The sequence below is a fragment of the Amblyraja radiata genome, chromosome 8 (genome assembly GCF_010909765.2).
Source record: "Amblyraja radiata isolate CabotCenter1 chromosome 8, sAmbRad1.1.pri, whole genome shotgun sequence".
Lineage (NCBI taxonomy): Eukaryota > Metazoa > Chordata > Chondrichthyes > Rajiformes > Rajidae > Amblyraja > Amblyraja radiata.
This window is the reverse complement of record NC_045963.1, coordinates 227,905-244,131: the sequence shown is the minus strand read 5'-3', so window position 1 is coordinate 244,131 and position 16,227 is coordinate 227,905. Positions and strand designations below refer to the sequence as shown.

At 46.1% G+C, this 16,227-nt stretch overlaps 1 protein-coding gene across 2 annotated transcripts in view; it reads left to right on the top strand.

The window, feature by feature from the left end:
- The window catches only part of LOC116975802 (protein transport protein Sec23A), a 53,071-nt gene that overhangs the window by 1,916 nt on the left and 34,928 nt on the right, over positions 1 to 16,227 (top strand). The window contains exons 2-3 of one of the 2 annotated variants that reach the window (XM_033025021.1): positions 5,032 to 5,271; positions 9,643 to 9,700. In XM_033025021.1, coding sequence (XP_032880912.1) covers positions 5,051 to 5,271; positions 9,643 to 9,700 — 279 coding nt within the window. In that variant the 5' untranslated portion in view covers positions 5,032 to 5,050. The remainder of the gene's footprint in view (positions 1 to 5,031; positions 5,272 to 9,642; positions 9,701 to 16,227) is intronic. The other variant, XM_033025023.1, reaches the window with a different exon arrangement.

Sequence of the window (16,227 nt, the reverse complement as noted above, 5' to 3'; positions counted from 1 at the left end):
CCCCCCGCTCTATACCCCCCCCCCCCGCTCGATACCCCCCCCCGCTCTATACCCCCCCCCCCGCTCTATAACCCACCCCCGCTCTATCCCCCCCGCTCTATATCCCCCCCCCCGCTCTATACCCACCCCCCCCCCCCGCTCGTATACCCCCCCCGCCCCCGCTCTATACCCCCCCCCGCTCTATACCCCCCCCCCGCCTATACCCCACCCGCTCTATACCCCCCCCCCGCTCTATAACCCTACCCCCCCACCGCTCTATACCCCCCCCCCGCTCTATAACCCCCCCCCGCTCTATACCCCCCCCCCGCTCTATACCCCCCCCCCCCGCTCTATACCCCCCCCCCTCTATACCCCCCCCCCGCTCTATACCCCCCCCCGCTCTATACCCCCCCCCGCTCTATAACCCCCCCCGCTCTATAACCCCCCCCCCCCGCTCTATACCCCCCCCCCCCCTCTACCCCCCCCCCGCTCTATACCCCCCCCCGCTCTATAACCCCCCCCGCTCTATAACCCCCCCCGCCTCTATACCCCCCACTGCTCTATAACCCCCCCTCTCTATAACCCCCCCCGCATCTATACCCCCCCCGCTCTATAACCCCCCCCCGCTCTATACCCCCCCCGCTCTATACCCCCCCCCGCTCTATACCCCCCCCCGCTCTATACCCCCCCCCGCTCTATACCCCCCCGCTCTATACCCCCCCGCTCTATACCCCCCTCTTCACCCCCCCCGCTCTATACCCCCCTCTTCACCCCCCCCCCGCTCTATACCCCCCTTTACCCCCCCCCACCCCTCCCCTATACCCCACTCCATCCCCTCCATCTCCCCCCCCCTCTCTACCCCTTCTTCCCCACCCCCTTCTTCACTATCCCCCTCCATCCCCTCTTTATCCCCTCTTCACTATCCCCCTCCCTCCCCTCTTCTCCCCCCTCCATCCCCTCTTCTCCCCCTCCATCCCCTCTTCTCCCCCTCCATCCCCTCTTCTCCCCCTCCATCCCCTCTTCTATCCCCCTCTTCTATCCCCCTCTCTACCCCCTCTTCTATCCCCCTCTCTACCCCCCTCCATCCCCTCTCTATCCCCCTCCATCCCCTCTTCTCCCCTCTTTACCCCCCTCACCCCCCCCCCCCCTCTCTACCCCCCCTCTCAATGAGCAAGTGTAGTTGAGTACATATAAAAGCTGTATATTGATGAAGTGTACAGTGAAGATAGACAACTGCGATGAATTGAATGATACAGTTCTTTACCTTCGCTTCAGTTAGGAAGATGCCAATGAATGATCTTGAAAGTAACAGAGGGTGTCACTGGGAGTGTATTCCAGAAGTAACAAAAATAGGGATAAGGGATGAACTCGTATTGTTTTGAAGATTGATCTCAGTTTTGGTAGTCAGTTTGGTCAAGATGACAACATTGTAAATTGTTGTGGTTCAGCCAGTGGTGGTGAATTAGTCCATGCAAATAATTGCTGTAAGGCACCCAGCGTCTGTTCAGTTTAATTTATCTTGGCCTGATTTTGTAGTCATATTTATGTGGCCAACTTCAAATGAGTGTCGGATTAATGGTGACCCAAATCCCCACCCCCAGACACCCTCCCTCCCGTCTGGCCCAGGGTATTGATATGAGGGGCTCATTGTGGTTAGATTCTTTCTAGTTGGAAATTGTTGTCAGTTGTCCTTCACAACTTGTCCATCCATGCGTGAATGTTATCTAGGTCTTGGGTATATAAGTATGCAGAGGAGTTGTGAATGGAATTGAACAGTGCACAGTCTTTGACAAACAGCCCCACCTCTCATCTTATAATGGAAGGAAGAGTGTTGATGAAATAGCTGGTGATGGTTGAGCAAGGGGCACTGCACTGAAGGAATCCTGTCCTCTGGTGGAATGGTTGACATTTTTCCAACTGCAGCCTGATCTTTGTTCACTGTATGACCCCAAACATTGAATGATGATCATTAATGTCAGTTTCACCAGCGCTTCTTGAAGCTGCACTCAGTCAAAATTTACCTTAATGATGAGGACAGTCTCTCTCGTTTTGCTTCTGGAATTCACTTCTTTGATCCAGACATGAACTAAAGGCTGTAATAAGTTCTGGAGCCACATAGTCCTACAAAAGCAAGTACAAGGAACTACAAATGCTTGTTTACAAAAAAAGACCCACAGTGCTAGAGTAACTCAGCGGGTCTGAAGAAGTGTCCTGACCCAAACCATCACCTATTTAGAAAGGCAGTGTCCAGATCTGCTGCCTGATCAGCTGAGTTACTCCTGCACTTTGTCTTTTTTTACCTGTGAAATGAAGACTGGGTAATGGTGAGCAGGTTTTCGTTGAGGAAATCCTGCTTGGACCCTGTCAATCGCACCATCTATCACATTGCTGGGTAGACTGAGCAGACAATAAATAGATTTGGATTTGTCCTGTGTTTTATTCATAGAATATCTCTGGGTAGTTTTCCACATGGTCAGATAAATGTTGTAATTGTAGTGGAGCAGCTTGGCTAGAATTGCAGCTAATTTTGGAGCACAGATTGTCAATGTTAACAGTGGGAATCTCATCTGATTTCATAGCTCAGGATACACTAAATAGCTTGTCTCTAGTACTCTGACTGTGCCCTACCGTCATGGAGGATACAAGGTGTCTTAGAATGATGGAATCATAAAGCTATACGACATCAAAGTGGACCTTTCAGGTCCTCATCCATGCCGACCAAGTAGCCCAACTGAACGAATTCCACTTGCCCATATCACTCCAAATCATTTATATCATGTCATAATTAAACCACTGCTGCCTCTTCCTATGGTAGCTCGTTCTATGTATGTGCCGCCCTCTGTGTGAAAATGTTGCCCCTGAGGTCCTTTTTAGATATTTTTCCTCTCATTGTTAAAACTATGCCCTCATGGAGCCACTATCTCCCATTAGCTGTTTAATTCTCCACCATCATTGATGATCAGATGTGGTATGACAGTGGAGCTTTGGTCTGATCTGTTGGTTGTAAGATTTGAATTGCCAAAGCAGGTCATAATGCAGCCAGTCTGTCTGCTCTCTACTCTGCACCTGCATGAGTTTGATAGAGTGTCGCCCGACATACTATCGGCAATCTTCAATCTTCTAAGGAAGTAGGGGCATTGATGAGGTTACTCAGGTGCCGAAGGTCCATTTCATCCTCCAATTTAGACCTAAAATGTCTCCTCTTTTTTCTAATGGCCTTATCCAGGTCGTACCTGGACTTCCTATATGATGCTGCATCACCAAGTTTCAATGCCTGACGCCTGGGCCTCAGCAGACATCCTGGTTCATCTGCTTCTGGTTAGGGGACACTCAGATGGTCTTGGTGGGAACACTCTCCACCACACATTCAACCATGACGTATTCATTCATCTCTGTTGCTGAGTCCTGGATAATTGCCCAGTTTACTGACACAAAACAGTCGATGAGTTGTTCCTCTGCTTTCCCTGATATGCTCTGTGCAATCCTCACCACTGGAGCTGCGTTCTGAAGCCGCTGCCTATACGCAGTAAGGAACGCCGCCTGTATTTGCAACGCAACCTGCTGTTTACTTTCCCCATCCAGTTCCCTTTGCCCTCGATTCCCCCATGGAATGTATGCAGCAAGCATGTTTACTTGGATCAACACAGTCTCATTCAATCGCTACGTGGCACAATCTCAACTGCTTCAGTGTAAATAATTTTTTTCCAAATGTATTTCCTGCTGGTGGTAACATTGTGACGTTTTGGGGCGAGACCCTTCTTCAGACTGAGGGTCAGGGGAAAGGGGAACGAGAGATATAGATAGTACTTCGAACATATTAATGGAAAATATGCTGAAAGCAACGGTGATCAAAACTCGCAACGGTCCATTGTTTTACTGTCATCCTGTTGAGTTCCACTGTCTATATAACGGTGCAACTCGGCAGGAGACAGTAAAACTAGTACGATGACTAGGGTGGGGGAGGGATGGAGAGAGAGGGAATGCAAGTGTTATAGTTGAAGTTAGAGAAATCAACCGCTGGGTTGTAAGCTGCCCAAGCAAAATATGAGGTGTTGTTCCTCCGATTTGTGTTTGGCCTCACACTGACAATGGAGGAGGCCCAGGACGAAGAGGTCAGTGTGATAATGGGGAGGGGAGTTAAAGTGTTTGGCAACCAGGAGATCACATAGGCTGAGGCAGACCCCGTCCCTCCCCCACCCTAGTCGTCAAACCAGTGTTACTGTCCTCCTGTTGAGTTCCACTGTCTGTATAACTTGTTATCACTGGAATTTGGAAAGATGAGAGGGGATCTTATAGAAACATAAAATTCTTAAAGGATTGGACAGGCTAGATGGAGGAAAAATGTTCCTGATGTTGGTGGAGTCCAGTACCAGGGGTCACAGTTTAAGAATGAGGGGTCTTTATTAGGACTGAGATGAGGAAAAACGTTTTCAGCCAGAGAGTTGTGAATCTGTGGAATTCTCTGCCACACAAGGCAGTGGAAGCCAATTCACTGGATGTTTTCAAGAGTGTTTGATTTAACTCTTAGGGTGAAAGGAATCAAGGGATATGGGGAATAAACAGGAACAGGGTACTGATTCTGGATGATCAATCATGGTCACATTGAATGACGGGGCTAGCTCGAAGGGCCGAATGGCCTACTCCTACACCTATTTTTCTATGTTATCGCCTATCACACTGCCAACACACTGTGGAGACCATTGTGGACTCCACATTTCCTTGATTATCATTGCTTTCTGCATATCTACCATTCATTTGTGCTAAGTACCATCTATATCTCTCGTTTCACTTTCCCTTGACTCACAGTTTCAAGAAGGGTCTCGACCCAAAACATTACCTATTTTCTCCAGAGATGCTGCCTGACCCGCTGTTACTCCTGCTTTTTCTGTCTATCTTCGGCTTAAACCAGCATCTGCAGTTCCTCCCTTTGTCTTCATGAGAAACTTATTTTTAATATAAAAATGCAAATGGAAATGTTTAAATTTCTCTTAATTTCATGTTTTCAAATAATGTATTGGAGCAGATCACAATTTTCATTGGTTGTTTGTTTCAGCAGGAGTCTCCAGCAATCATGGCGTCATATCTAGAATTTATTCAACAAAACGAAGAACGAGATGGCATTCGGTTCAGCTGGAATGTATGGCCATCCAGTCGACTCGAGGCTACGCGCATGGTGGTCCCTCTAGCTTGTCTCTTCACTCCTTTAAAAGAGCGTCCAGATTTACCACCGATACAGTATGAACCTGTTCTGTGCAGCAGAGCTACCTGCAGAGCTGTACTTAATCCACTTTGGTAGGATATCTACATTTCATTGTATCCTAAAGACGAAATGTCCAGCTGTAATATGAAATCATTCTAACTTATTCTCTGGAATTTTAGAAACTAAAAGATTACATTTAAAGTACATTCAGTTCTATGCACCAGATACTGCTGGTAAAGTAATGGCAATAGTTTGAATTGGTAATGTTTCATTGTAAAGAACACAAAAAGCTGGAGTAACTCAGCGGGTCAGGCAGCATCTCTGGAGAGAAGGAATGGGTGACGTTTTGGGTCAAGACCCTTCTTCAGACAAGGTGGAAAGGGATGGCAGGGGGGAGGAGAAGAGTGGGAGAATGGGTGCACACTGGGGTTGGGAAAGGGAAAGGAAAGAAGGCAAAGGGTGGGGTGTTACCTAAACTTGGGGAATTCAATGTTCATACTGTTGGGTTGTGAGCTACCCGAGCGGAATATGCGGTTGCAGGGAGAAGTACTTGTGGAGGGGGCAGTTTGTGTAGAAAGGGATGAGCAAACCAAGGAATTGCAGAGGGAGTGGTCTCCACTGAAAGGGGTGCGGATGGGAAGATGTGGCTAGTGATGGGATTAAGTTCAAGGTGGCAGAAATGTCTGAGAATGATGTGTTGGATGCGGAGGGTCGTGGGGTGAATGGTATGAACTAGGGGAACTTTATCCTTGTTCCGTCTGGGTGGAGGGGGAGCAACCAGGAGATCCACCAGGCCTAGGAGGACCGTTTCAGTAAAACGGTCACCCAGTCTACGCTTGCTGTTGCCCAAGGAGCCCATCATCGGGAGCACTGCCTTCAGTAGATGATATTAGAGGAGGTTTATGTGAATTTCTGTCTCACTTGGAAGGTCTGCTGGGGTCTCTGGTTATAGGTGAGGAAGGAGGTGTAGATCTGCAGTTGCAGTACCTCGGGAGGGGCAGTTTGAGGGGGAAAAGATGTGCGGACCATTAGTTTGCAGGGAGAGTGGTTTCTACGGAAAGCAGAAAGGGTCGTGGGCGGGAAGATGTGACTAAGTGGGACCCTTCTTGAAACTGTGGTGAGTCAAGGGAAAGTCTAGGTGGTGGTAATGTAGGAGATTGATGTCATGGATGCAGAACCTGGTGCAGTGATATGTAAAGACCAGGGGACTTGTTCAATCTAGGGGGAGGGGGAGCAAGAGCAGAGCTGCAGGACACAGAGGTGACACGGATGGAGGATTCATTCACAACAGTAGCGTGTAAACTACATTTACTAAAAGCAGACATCTTGGATGCCCTCGAGTAGAAAACCGCATCTTGGATGCAAATGTGACAGAGAGAGTGAGAGTAGTCGATGGTGTCCATGCATGAGGCAGGGTAGGAAGAGGTTTTGTCAAGATAGCTGGGATTCAGTGGGTTTTTAGTCGACATCAGTCGAAAGTCTGTCCTCTCTGATGGAGAAGGAGAGATTGAGAAAGGGAAAAGATAGTCCGTGCATTTGAGGACGGTGCAAGTTAGTGGGAAAGTTGTTGAAATCAGCAAGTTTTGTGCAGGAGGCAGCCCCGATGCAGTCGTAGATGTCGTGGAGAAGGGGTTGTGGGGTGGTGCCAGTGCACGTTTGAAACAAGGACTGTTTGACATAACCAACAAAAAGGCAAGCATAGCTGGGGCCCATGCGACTGCCTGCCCATGGGTACACCTTTGATTTGTAGAAAGTGAGAGGAGGAGAAGTTCTGCAAGGCAGAGGAGAGTGTTAATAGAGGGGAACAGAGTGGACTGCTGCTCAAGGAAGAACTAGAGAGTCCTATGACCTTCCAGATAAAGATGAGAACTGTCAAAATTAAAGTTGTCGAAGTGTTGAAGATCATGTGAGGTGTGTCAGATGTAGGTCGGAAGGAAGATAGGATGGAGTCAAGGTATTTGGAGATACTTTCGGTGGGGCAGGAGCAGGCAGAAACAATCACTGTAGTCCTGCTTGTGGATTTGTGAAAGAGACAGAAATGGGCAATATGGGGTTGGGGAACTGAGGTTTGAGGCTGTGAAGGGGAGAAAATTGCCAGAGGTGATGAGATCGGTGATGGTCATGAAGTTAGTAGCCTGCTGCTTGTCTGTGGGTCATGGACAAGGTGTTACCTTGTCAAGTGTTCACTGTTGGACAGTATTGAAAGCAAACAGCGCTAACAGAATGAAGGCGTGCCTTAACGAGACCTGGGTGTCATGGTACACCAGTCATTGAAAGTAGGTGCAGGTGCAGCAGGCAGTGAAGAAAGCGAATGGTATGTTAGCATTCATAGCAAAAGGATTTGAGTATGAGCAGGGAGGTTCTACTGCAGTTGTACTGGGCCTTGGTGAGACCACACCTGGAGTATTGCGTAAAGTTTTGGTCTCCTAATCTGAGGAAAGACATTCTTGCCATAGAGGGAGTACAGAGAAGGTTCACCAGAATGATGGTACACAAAATTGCTGGAGAAACTCAGCGGGTGCAGCAGCATCTATGGAGCGAAGGAAATAGGCAACAATCACCAGAATGATTCCTGGGATGGCAGGACTTTCATATGAAGAAAGACTGGATAGACTCGACTTGTACACGCTAGAATTTAGAAGATTGAGGGGGGATCTTATAGAAACTTACAAAATTCCTAATGGGTTATTTTATTTATTTAGCGAATGCAAAGTCCTTTAGCCAAGCAGTTGCCTCTTGATCTGCTGTATGAAGGGTGACAAGTCCTCCTTTGAGTCTTTGTTGAGGGCATGCTTCAATGATGTGTTGCATTGTTTGCTGCTCTCCACAAGCACACCATGGGGTTGGACTGCTGCCCCATTTGTGAAGGCTGGCCAAGCAGGGGCCATGTCCAGTCCTGAATCTATTCAGCGTCGTCCACTGCTTCCTTGGGAGATTGGTGCCAGGGACCGGTAGGGTGAGGTCTGACACCAGATGTTTATTTGGGACGTCCTTGGACTCCCATTCCCTTTTCCAAGCTGATTGGATGGTGAAATCAGCTGGTGGTGGGTTCTTCCAAATTGGTCGTCTAGATGGAAGTCGAGCAGTGGGTGGGTTGAAGATGTCCATATGAATTGGCAGGTGAGGGGAGTTTTTGGTCTTTTGGAGCATCCTTTGAGTGAGGACTACTCGCCGGATGTGTGGAGGGGCTATGTTGGATAGGACAGGGAGCCAGGGGAGTGGTGTTGAGCGGATTGTTCCTGTGATGATCCTCATTGTTGAGTTCAATTGGGTATCCACATGGTGTGTGTGGGATGACCTGGACCAAACAGGGGCACAATATTCGGCTTAATGGGTTGGACAGGCTAGATGCAGGAAGATTATTCCCGATGTTGGGGAAGTCCAGAACAAGGGGTCACAGTTTAAAGATAAGACTGTATTTATGTTAAATAAAATAGCTGATGATGTTTCAACTATATTAAAATAATAATTAATGGAAGGTTTTGTTACAAAATGCAGTGAATGCAGAACACTGGATTATTTTTAAACGGGGTTTAATATTGATTTAATTACTCTTATAATGCATTTTGTGCAACAATCCAACATCGGAGGTAATATACCAAAACGTATCTGGCTCATTTACATGGTAACTGTCGAAGGATTATTTTGACGATAGCCATTATACAACTCTAAAGGAGACGTGGAGGAATACAAAAACCCTCTGAGCACCAGTGAAACTTTGCATTCGAAACAGTGTGCTGGTACACCTCATCAGACAACCACCTCAGCATCTGAAGACATCAACTCACAATGGGGGGAAAAAAACAAAACATGCCCCAGAAGGCAGTGGAGGCCAATTCACTCGATGTTTTCAAGAGGGGGTTAGATTTACTCTTGGGACTAAAGGAATCAAGGGATATGGGGAAAAAAGCAGGAACGGGGTACTGATTTTAGATGATCAGCCATGATCATATTGAATGGCGGTGCTGGCACGAAGGGCCGAATGGCCTACTGCTGCACCTATTTGTCTAAATCAATTTTTTAAACAGTCTAATGTTTTTTTACCAAATTAGAATATATGGTTTTGAATTTTTTTTTTAATGCAATTTGAAATAAAACCAGAAAATGCCAGAAGAAATTAAGGGATCAGACTGCATTTGTGGCAAGAGAAAGGGAATTGACATTTCTGATTGAAGACACCCTGGAAGAACAAAGGGTTCATTCCATAGTCCTCATTCTACAAATGCTGCCTGACCCTCTTGAGTGTTTCTATTTGTTTCTATTACATGCTGCCCATCACAAGTTTCATCTGCGTTTTGTATATAGACATGCGCACCAGTGCAATAATGAATGAAATGAAAGATAAAGTTACCTCATTTAGAAATTAAAACCAAACATAATTATTAATGTATATACATGTAGTGGTGGAATAGAGTTCTTGTTTTACTAAAGTAACTAAGAGATTTACACCTATTTTTAAACAGTCAGGTGGACTATCGAGCAAAGCTCTGGGCGTGCAATTTTTGTTTCCAAAGGAACCAGGTAAGTTCTAATTAAATTGTGTATATTTCAATATGCAAACTATTAAAAGGAAATTAGTTGGCTGGAAAATAAGGGGAAATAACTTTTTTGTGTATTTTATTTTAATGTTCCATATCTGCATACATGCAATGTGGTGCACATTTCAGGAGTGGCACTAGTTTAAAAAAAAAGTTATTCTATGTTAAAAGGTATTAGACTATGTTTTAATCAATGCCAAACAGAAAGAACGCTGTTTACAAATAAAGAGGAACTGGTGTTCTTTGCCTCCTTTGTGAAGAAGAATCCCTCTATTTGCCATGTTTGCGAACTTTGCTTGTGTACCAAGGACAGAATTAGAACAATCAGCATAATTCATGCTAAAATGACGCTACATATTGCTGTACTTTACAGAGGTTTATTTTCAGTAGTAACAAAATATTGAACATTTATTACTTGCATAACCAGCATGTAGTGTATTCATGCTTACCCTACCGAATGTCTAGCTTTTTCTTTTATCACAAATTTCCAAACTTAAATCTGTGCCCTCTAACTCCAGATTTTACTTCGGAGTCACGTGAGTGACTACGTGAAGAACCCCGCCAGGGCGCATGCGTGTCATATCGCTACACGCATTGCGAAACGTCAGACGCGGTGGAAGGACGTTCCCCCGCGGCGGCAGTTTAAAAAGCCGCTATTTGCAGGTAGGGTTTTACTCTGCGGTCTTTTTTGTTCTTTTTCCCATCTACAGAAGGGAAATGGAGAAAGCAAAGAAGACGAGGGCTGCGACAAAGCTGGTGAGGGAGGACCGCGGAGCAGCGGGCAGCCAGCAAGAGCAGCCGACGGCACTTAGATCACCCGTAGTGGGATCAGCTGTGCCCTGTGTAGCCACCGCACCGGCCAAATCCACGCGGCCGGGCGGCAAGGCAAAACACAAAACTAACAAGGTCGTGGACTCGGAGGAGTCCGACTTTGAAACACCGCGGGCGGCCAGCGACCGAGAGCGCTGGACCCGAATGGAACGGTGTGTGGAGCATTTGCTCCAACGTGACCGGGTCCGGGAGATGGAGTCAGGTCACTGTGGGCCCTATGACAAACCCACAGCAGTACCTTTTCAAGGGCTGCACAGTGTCTCCACCTCATCGGAGGGGAGCACTGCGGGTCAGTTCTGAGCTGACCTGGAAGAGGGGTCCGCGGAAGAACAGACAAGTGTGCATGGGGTGCGAGAAAATGAGAACTTGCTGGATATGGTGGCAAACTTCATACAGCCAGAACAGACTGGGGAAAATCTGGAGCCAAAGCTTGCTGCCAGTATTGACTATATGTCATTAAACCAGTTACAAGAGCAGGCTGTACTGGACACCACAGGAAGACATATGGCACCGGGCAACTGCATTTCCCTAAATGTCCCAATTATCAACAACTGTATCTGGAAACACATCGGACCAGGGGTCAGAAGTATGGATGTGAAATTACAAAAAGTACTATAATTGCTGACCGCAGGAATAACGGCATTTGCCCGTACAGTGAACGACAGGAATATGTCCCAGGATCAACAAGATGCGCTGGCACTGTTCTGTAACACCCAGCACGAAATAAACAGCATCAGGAAAAGTGCCATACAGCCGACACTCAACCCAAAATTCGCGGGACTGTGCAAACCTGGGGCCACAAAACCACCCATCCTCCTGTTCGGAGGAAACCTATCGAAGCAGGTAAAAGAGCTTGATGAGGAAGCCAAAACCTTGGGGTTAATAAAAGGAACACCTGCAAAAACCCACTACAGCCAAAGACAGCATCCCTACGCACCCACCAGCAGAACTGGTGAAAGCTCGAAGGCACGGCATTTTAAACATGAGTCTTTTTTAGGCCATGGCCCAGGCCGGCCTTCTTGGAAGATGCGGGGAACCCCAACAACAGCACCAACCAACCCGAAAAACCAAGCACCAGCGCAACAACAACGGAAGAACTTCAGGAAGAAGTAATCCTGCCACTGGTAACAATGGAGGTAGGTGGGTCTGGTTCCCTAAATAATATGGAGAGCATGGAGGTTGGTGGGAGATTACACTGGTTTTTGAATGCATGGAGCATGCTAACAACCGATACTTACATCTTAAGCAGTATCCAGGGATATACAATAGAGTTTATACACGAGTACAGCCCTCCAGTTCAACATAGACCGAACCGAGAGTTCGTGCTCTCTGATAAAGAAAAATCAGAAGCACAAGCTGAACTGGAGCGGCTTTACATAAAAGGTGTAATTGAAATAACTCAACACGAACCATTAGAATTTGTGTCCAATATTTTTACCAAAACCATTAAAGATGGTGGTTGTCGCATCATCATAGATCTGACAAAATTGAACACATTTGTTCAATACATTCACTTAACTTTGTTACTGCTAAACAATTAATTTCCAAAGGTTACTTCATGGCCAGCGTCGATTTAAAAGATGCTTACTATTCAGTACCCATACGAGGTGACCACAGATGTTACTTAAAATTCAACTGGATGAGACAACCCTGGCAATATAAAGCATTGCCAAATGGGCTATCATCAGCCCCCAGGCTGTTTACAAAAATCTTAAAACCAGCCCTAGCATTTCTACGGAAACGTAAACATATGGTTATGGCATATTTAGATGACATACTCATTGTGGGCATAACTTTGGAATTGGCCATACAAACTGTAACAGCCACAAAACAGTTATTTGAAAAACTGGGATTTATCATCCATCCAGTTAAATCTAAACTAACACCGTCCACTACTATGGACTACTTGGGATTCACCATTGACTCAGTTCACATGACGGTGACACTGCCAAAGGGAAAGGCAAGAGATTTAATAGAGGTTTGCAATAACCTCATTGACATCAGAAACCCATCCATCAGATTGGTAGCAAAAGTAATTGGTAAAATCGTGGTTGCTTTCCCAGCCACACAATTTGGACCTCTACATTACCAAAACTTACAGAGAGCAAAAATACAAGCTCTAAAAATCAATGCAGGTCACTTTGACAGACCTATGAGACTACCAATCCAAGCCAAAACGGAACTAAAATGGTGGATAGATAACATCTGGCTTTGTTCCAACCCAATCATTGTCAGTAACCCTTCTATGGTACTACAAACTGATGCCAGTGCACTTGGGTGGGAAGCCACCAATACCATCACCAGCTGTGGAGGTAGATGGACAGCACAGGAGGCATCCTTCTTACTCACACTGGGTATAAACTACTTGGAAATGTTGGGTACATTCCATGGCCTAAAGTCATATTGTACTGGATCACAACACCAGCATGTTAGATTACAAATAGACAATACCACTGTGGTAGCATACATCAACCACATGGGTGGCAACAAATCGATATCATGTGACAATCTCGCTAATTCAATTTGGCAATGGTGCATCCAGAGAGATATTTGGATATCAGCCACTTACCTTCCAGGGAGACTAAATTTAGTGGCAGACACCAGGTCACGCAAATTTAATGAAAACACCGAATGGATGTTAAACAAAATGGTATTTGCTGACATTACAGCAAAATATGGAACACCGGATATCGATCTATTCGCATCCAGACTAAACAACCAGATACCTAATTATGTTTCATGGGAACCAGACCCTGGGGCAGCAGCAACAGATGCATTTTCGCTGCATTGGGGGAAATTGTTTATTTACGCATTCCCTCTTTTCTGCCTCATCAGTCGGGTATTAAGGAAAATACAACAAGACTCTGCGTCTGGTATTTTGGTAGTACCCGATTGGCCTACACAACCATGGTTCCCAGTGGTACAAAACATGGTATTAGAACCATGTATTACCATCCCACATAGACCAGATTTACTACTACATCCCGTGACAGGGGATAGCCATCCATGCCATAAATGCTTGAACCTGTTAATTTGTAGTGTTTAAAAACACCACTTCTACAACTGGGACTAACGGACCGAACAGCGAACATCATCTCGGCGGCCCAAAGAGAATCAACTAAAAAACAATATCTGGTCTACATCAGGAAGTGGGAAATGTACTGTCATAAGAACAAAATCACCAACAGAAATATGAACATCCCATCTGTTCTGGAATATCTGGCAGGCCTCCACTATGATGAGGGGCTCAGCTACAGTGCCATCAACAGCGCCAGATGTGCCCTGTCGACTTACCTATGGCAAGGGACAGAGCGTTACACGGTAGGGACTCACCCTCTGGTAACTAAGCTCATGAGGGGAATATTTAATACGAATCCCCCAAAAACCAGGTACTCCCAAATTTGGGATGTAAGCATTGTCCTGAAAGCACTCAGGAACTGGTCTCCAGCATCTACTCTGTCCCTACACAGACTAACTTTAAAAACAGTCATGTTAATGGCATTTGTCACGGCACAGAGGGTTCAGTCACTGCACAAACTCAGACTGGACAACATGACCTCCTCACCTGACGATATTACGTTCCACATATACGAACTAGTAAAACAGAACAGACAGGGATCAGCAGGCCTCAATATCCAATTTAGGTCATACCCTGCAGATGACCGTCTCTGTATAGTTAGACACCTGTCACTATACATGGAGAAAACAAAAATCCTAAGAGGCAATGAGAAGGGACTGCTGATCAGCCATAAACAACCTCACAAAAGAGTGACGGTCCAGACCATCTCGAGATGGCTGAAACAAGTACTGACACAGGCTGGGGTGGATACTAACGTTTTTAAATCTCATTCCACCAGGGCTGCAGCTACATCGGCAGCAGTACAACTGGATGTGCCCATGGACCAAGTCCTCGAAGCAGCAGGATGGTCAGGGGAAAGAACTTTCCAGTCATTTTACAATAAACCAGTGATGAAAACTGGAACATTTGCAGAAAAAAATTTAAATTCTGTAAATTAATTAAACCCATAAAAGGGGTTATAATTTGTGTTAATAAATTTTATGATTTCAATAACGAATCATGTGCAATTATGTTAACACTATTCCTCCCACAGTCAAGGCAGACGTGATGCATGGACTCGTTTCCACGGCATGAAATCACAGAGCTTTAAAATCTTCACGTAGTCACTCACGTGACTCCGAAGTAAAATAGTAAGATTAAACGAGAACTTACCAGTTTGAAGTTTGATCTGTATTTTATGAGGAGTTACGATGAGGGATTATGTGCCCTCCGCTCCCACCCTGATCATATACTTAACTGGTACCACTTTTCTCTAATCTTACTATGTTTAGTCATTACAGTTATCTGTGATTTCACACCGCTGATTTGAAGAATGACACGCATGCGTCCTGGCGGGGTTCTTCACGTAATCCCTCATGGTAACTCCTCATAAAATACAGATCAAACTTCAAACTGGTAAGTTCTCGTTTAATCTTACTATTCTGTTTATCCTATTAATGACCCTTATAATGTTATAAACTGCTCTAAAGTTGCCCTTCAACATCCTATATTCCAATCTTTTCTTATAACTACAGCCCTCCATTCGTTGCAATAATCTTGGTGAATCTCATCTGCACTCTCATGATATTGTATCCTTCCAGCAGTATGGCTAACAAGTGTGGTTGAACCAATATTTCATCCAACTGCATCATGACATAATTCATTTACTCACTGCGTCTACCTATGAAGTCAAGCCTGCCAAATATATTTATCACCACACTGTTTGGCTCTGTAACCATTTTCTTGGAGCTACAAGGCTTCTCTGCACATAACCACTAATTAGGTACCCGGTCTAACAGAAATTGACTTGCCAAAGTTCATAACCTCACACTTACTGGCATTAAATTCCATCTGTTACCTGTCTGCCCAGCTGATAAATGTACAGATGAATCCTTAGACAAACCTCTTTGAGATCCATCACTACTCAAATGTTGTTTTGAAAACGTACTAATCGTACCACCTACATTCTCCTTCAAGTCATACACACACACACACACACACACACACACACACACGCTCTCTCTCGCGCACTCTCACTCTCTTGGAGGCAATTTGCGAACATTCCTCAGATACCTTGACATTTAACCAGCTCGCCATGCAGGACCTTGTCAGAAGCCTTGCTCTAGTCTTTGTGAACCATGTCTACTGCCCTACCATCAATTCACTTAGTTAGCTAGCTTCCATGCACACACCAATGTTCAATTATGGGACCATGTTCCGGTAGGCGGCGCGACTCTCGTCAGCAGCGGCCTCTGCAGTCCGTCTGCGTTTTTATTATTTTATGTCTATGTTTTTATGTAGTTTTTGTTATTTTTGTTGGGGTATGTGTGTGGGGGGGTGTGGGGGGGAGGGGGTAACTTTTAAATCTCTCCCTGCACGGGAGACCCGACCTTTTCTTTGTCGGGTCTCCGTTGTCGTTGGGGCTGCAACGAGGAGCGGCCTCCAACAGGAAGACCGGGGGCTGTGGTGCCGACTACTCACCTCACCGTCACGGAGCTGGCCGAGTCCAGAGCGGGTGGAGCTGTGGTGGACGCTGCTGCGGCCCGACCCCCGGAGATTCGGAGGCTGCAACTGCGGGTTTGGCGAACGGCACCGGGAGCCCGCGGGTCCCTGGAGGGAGT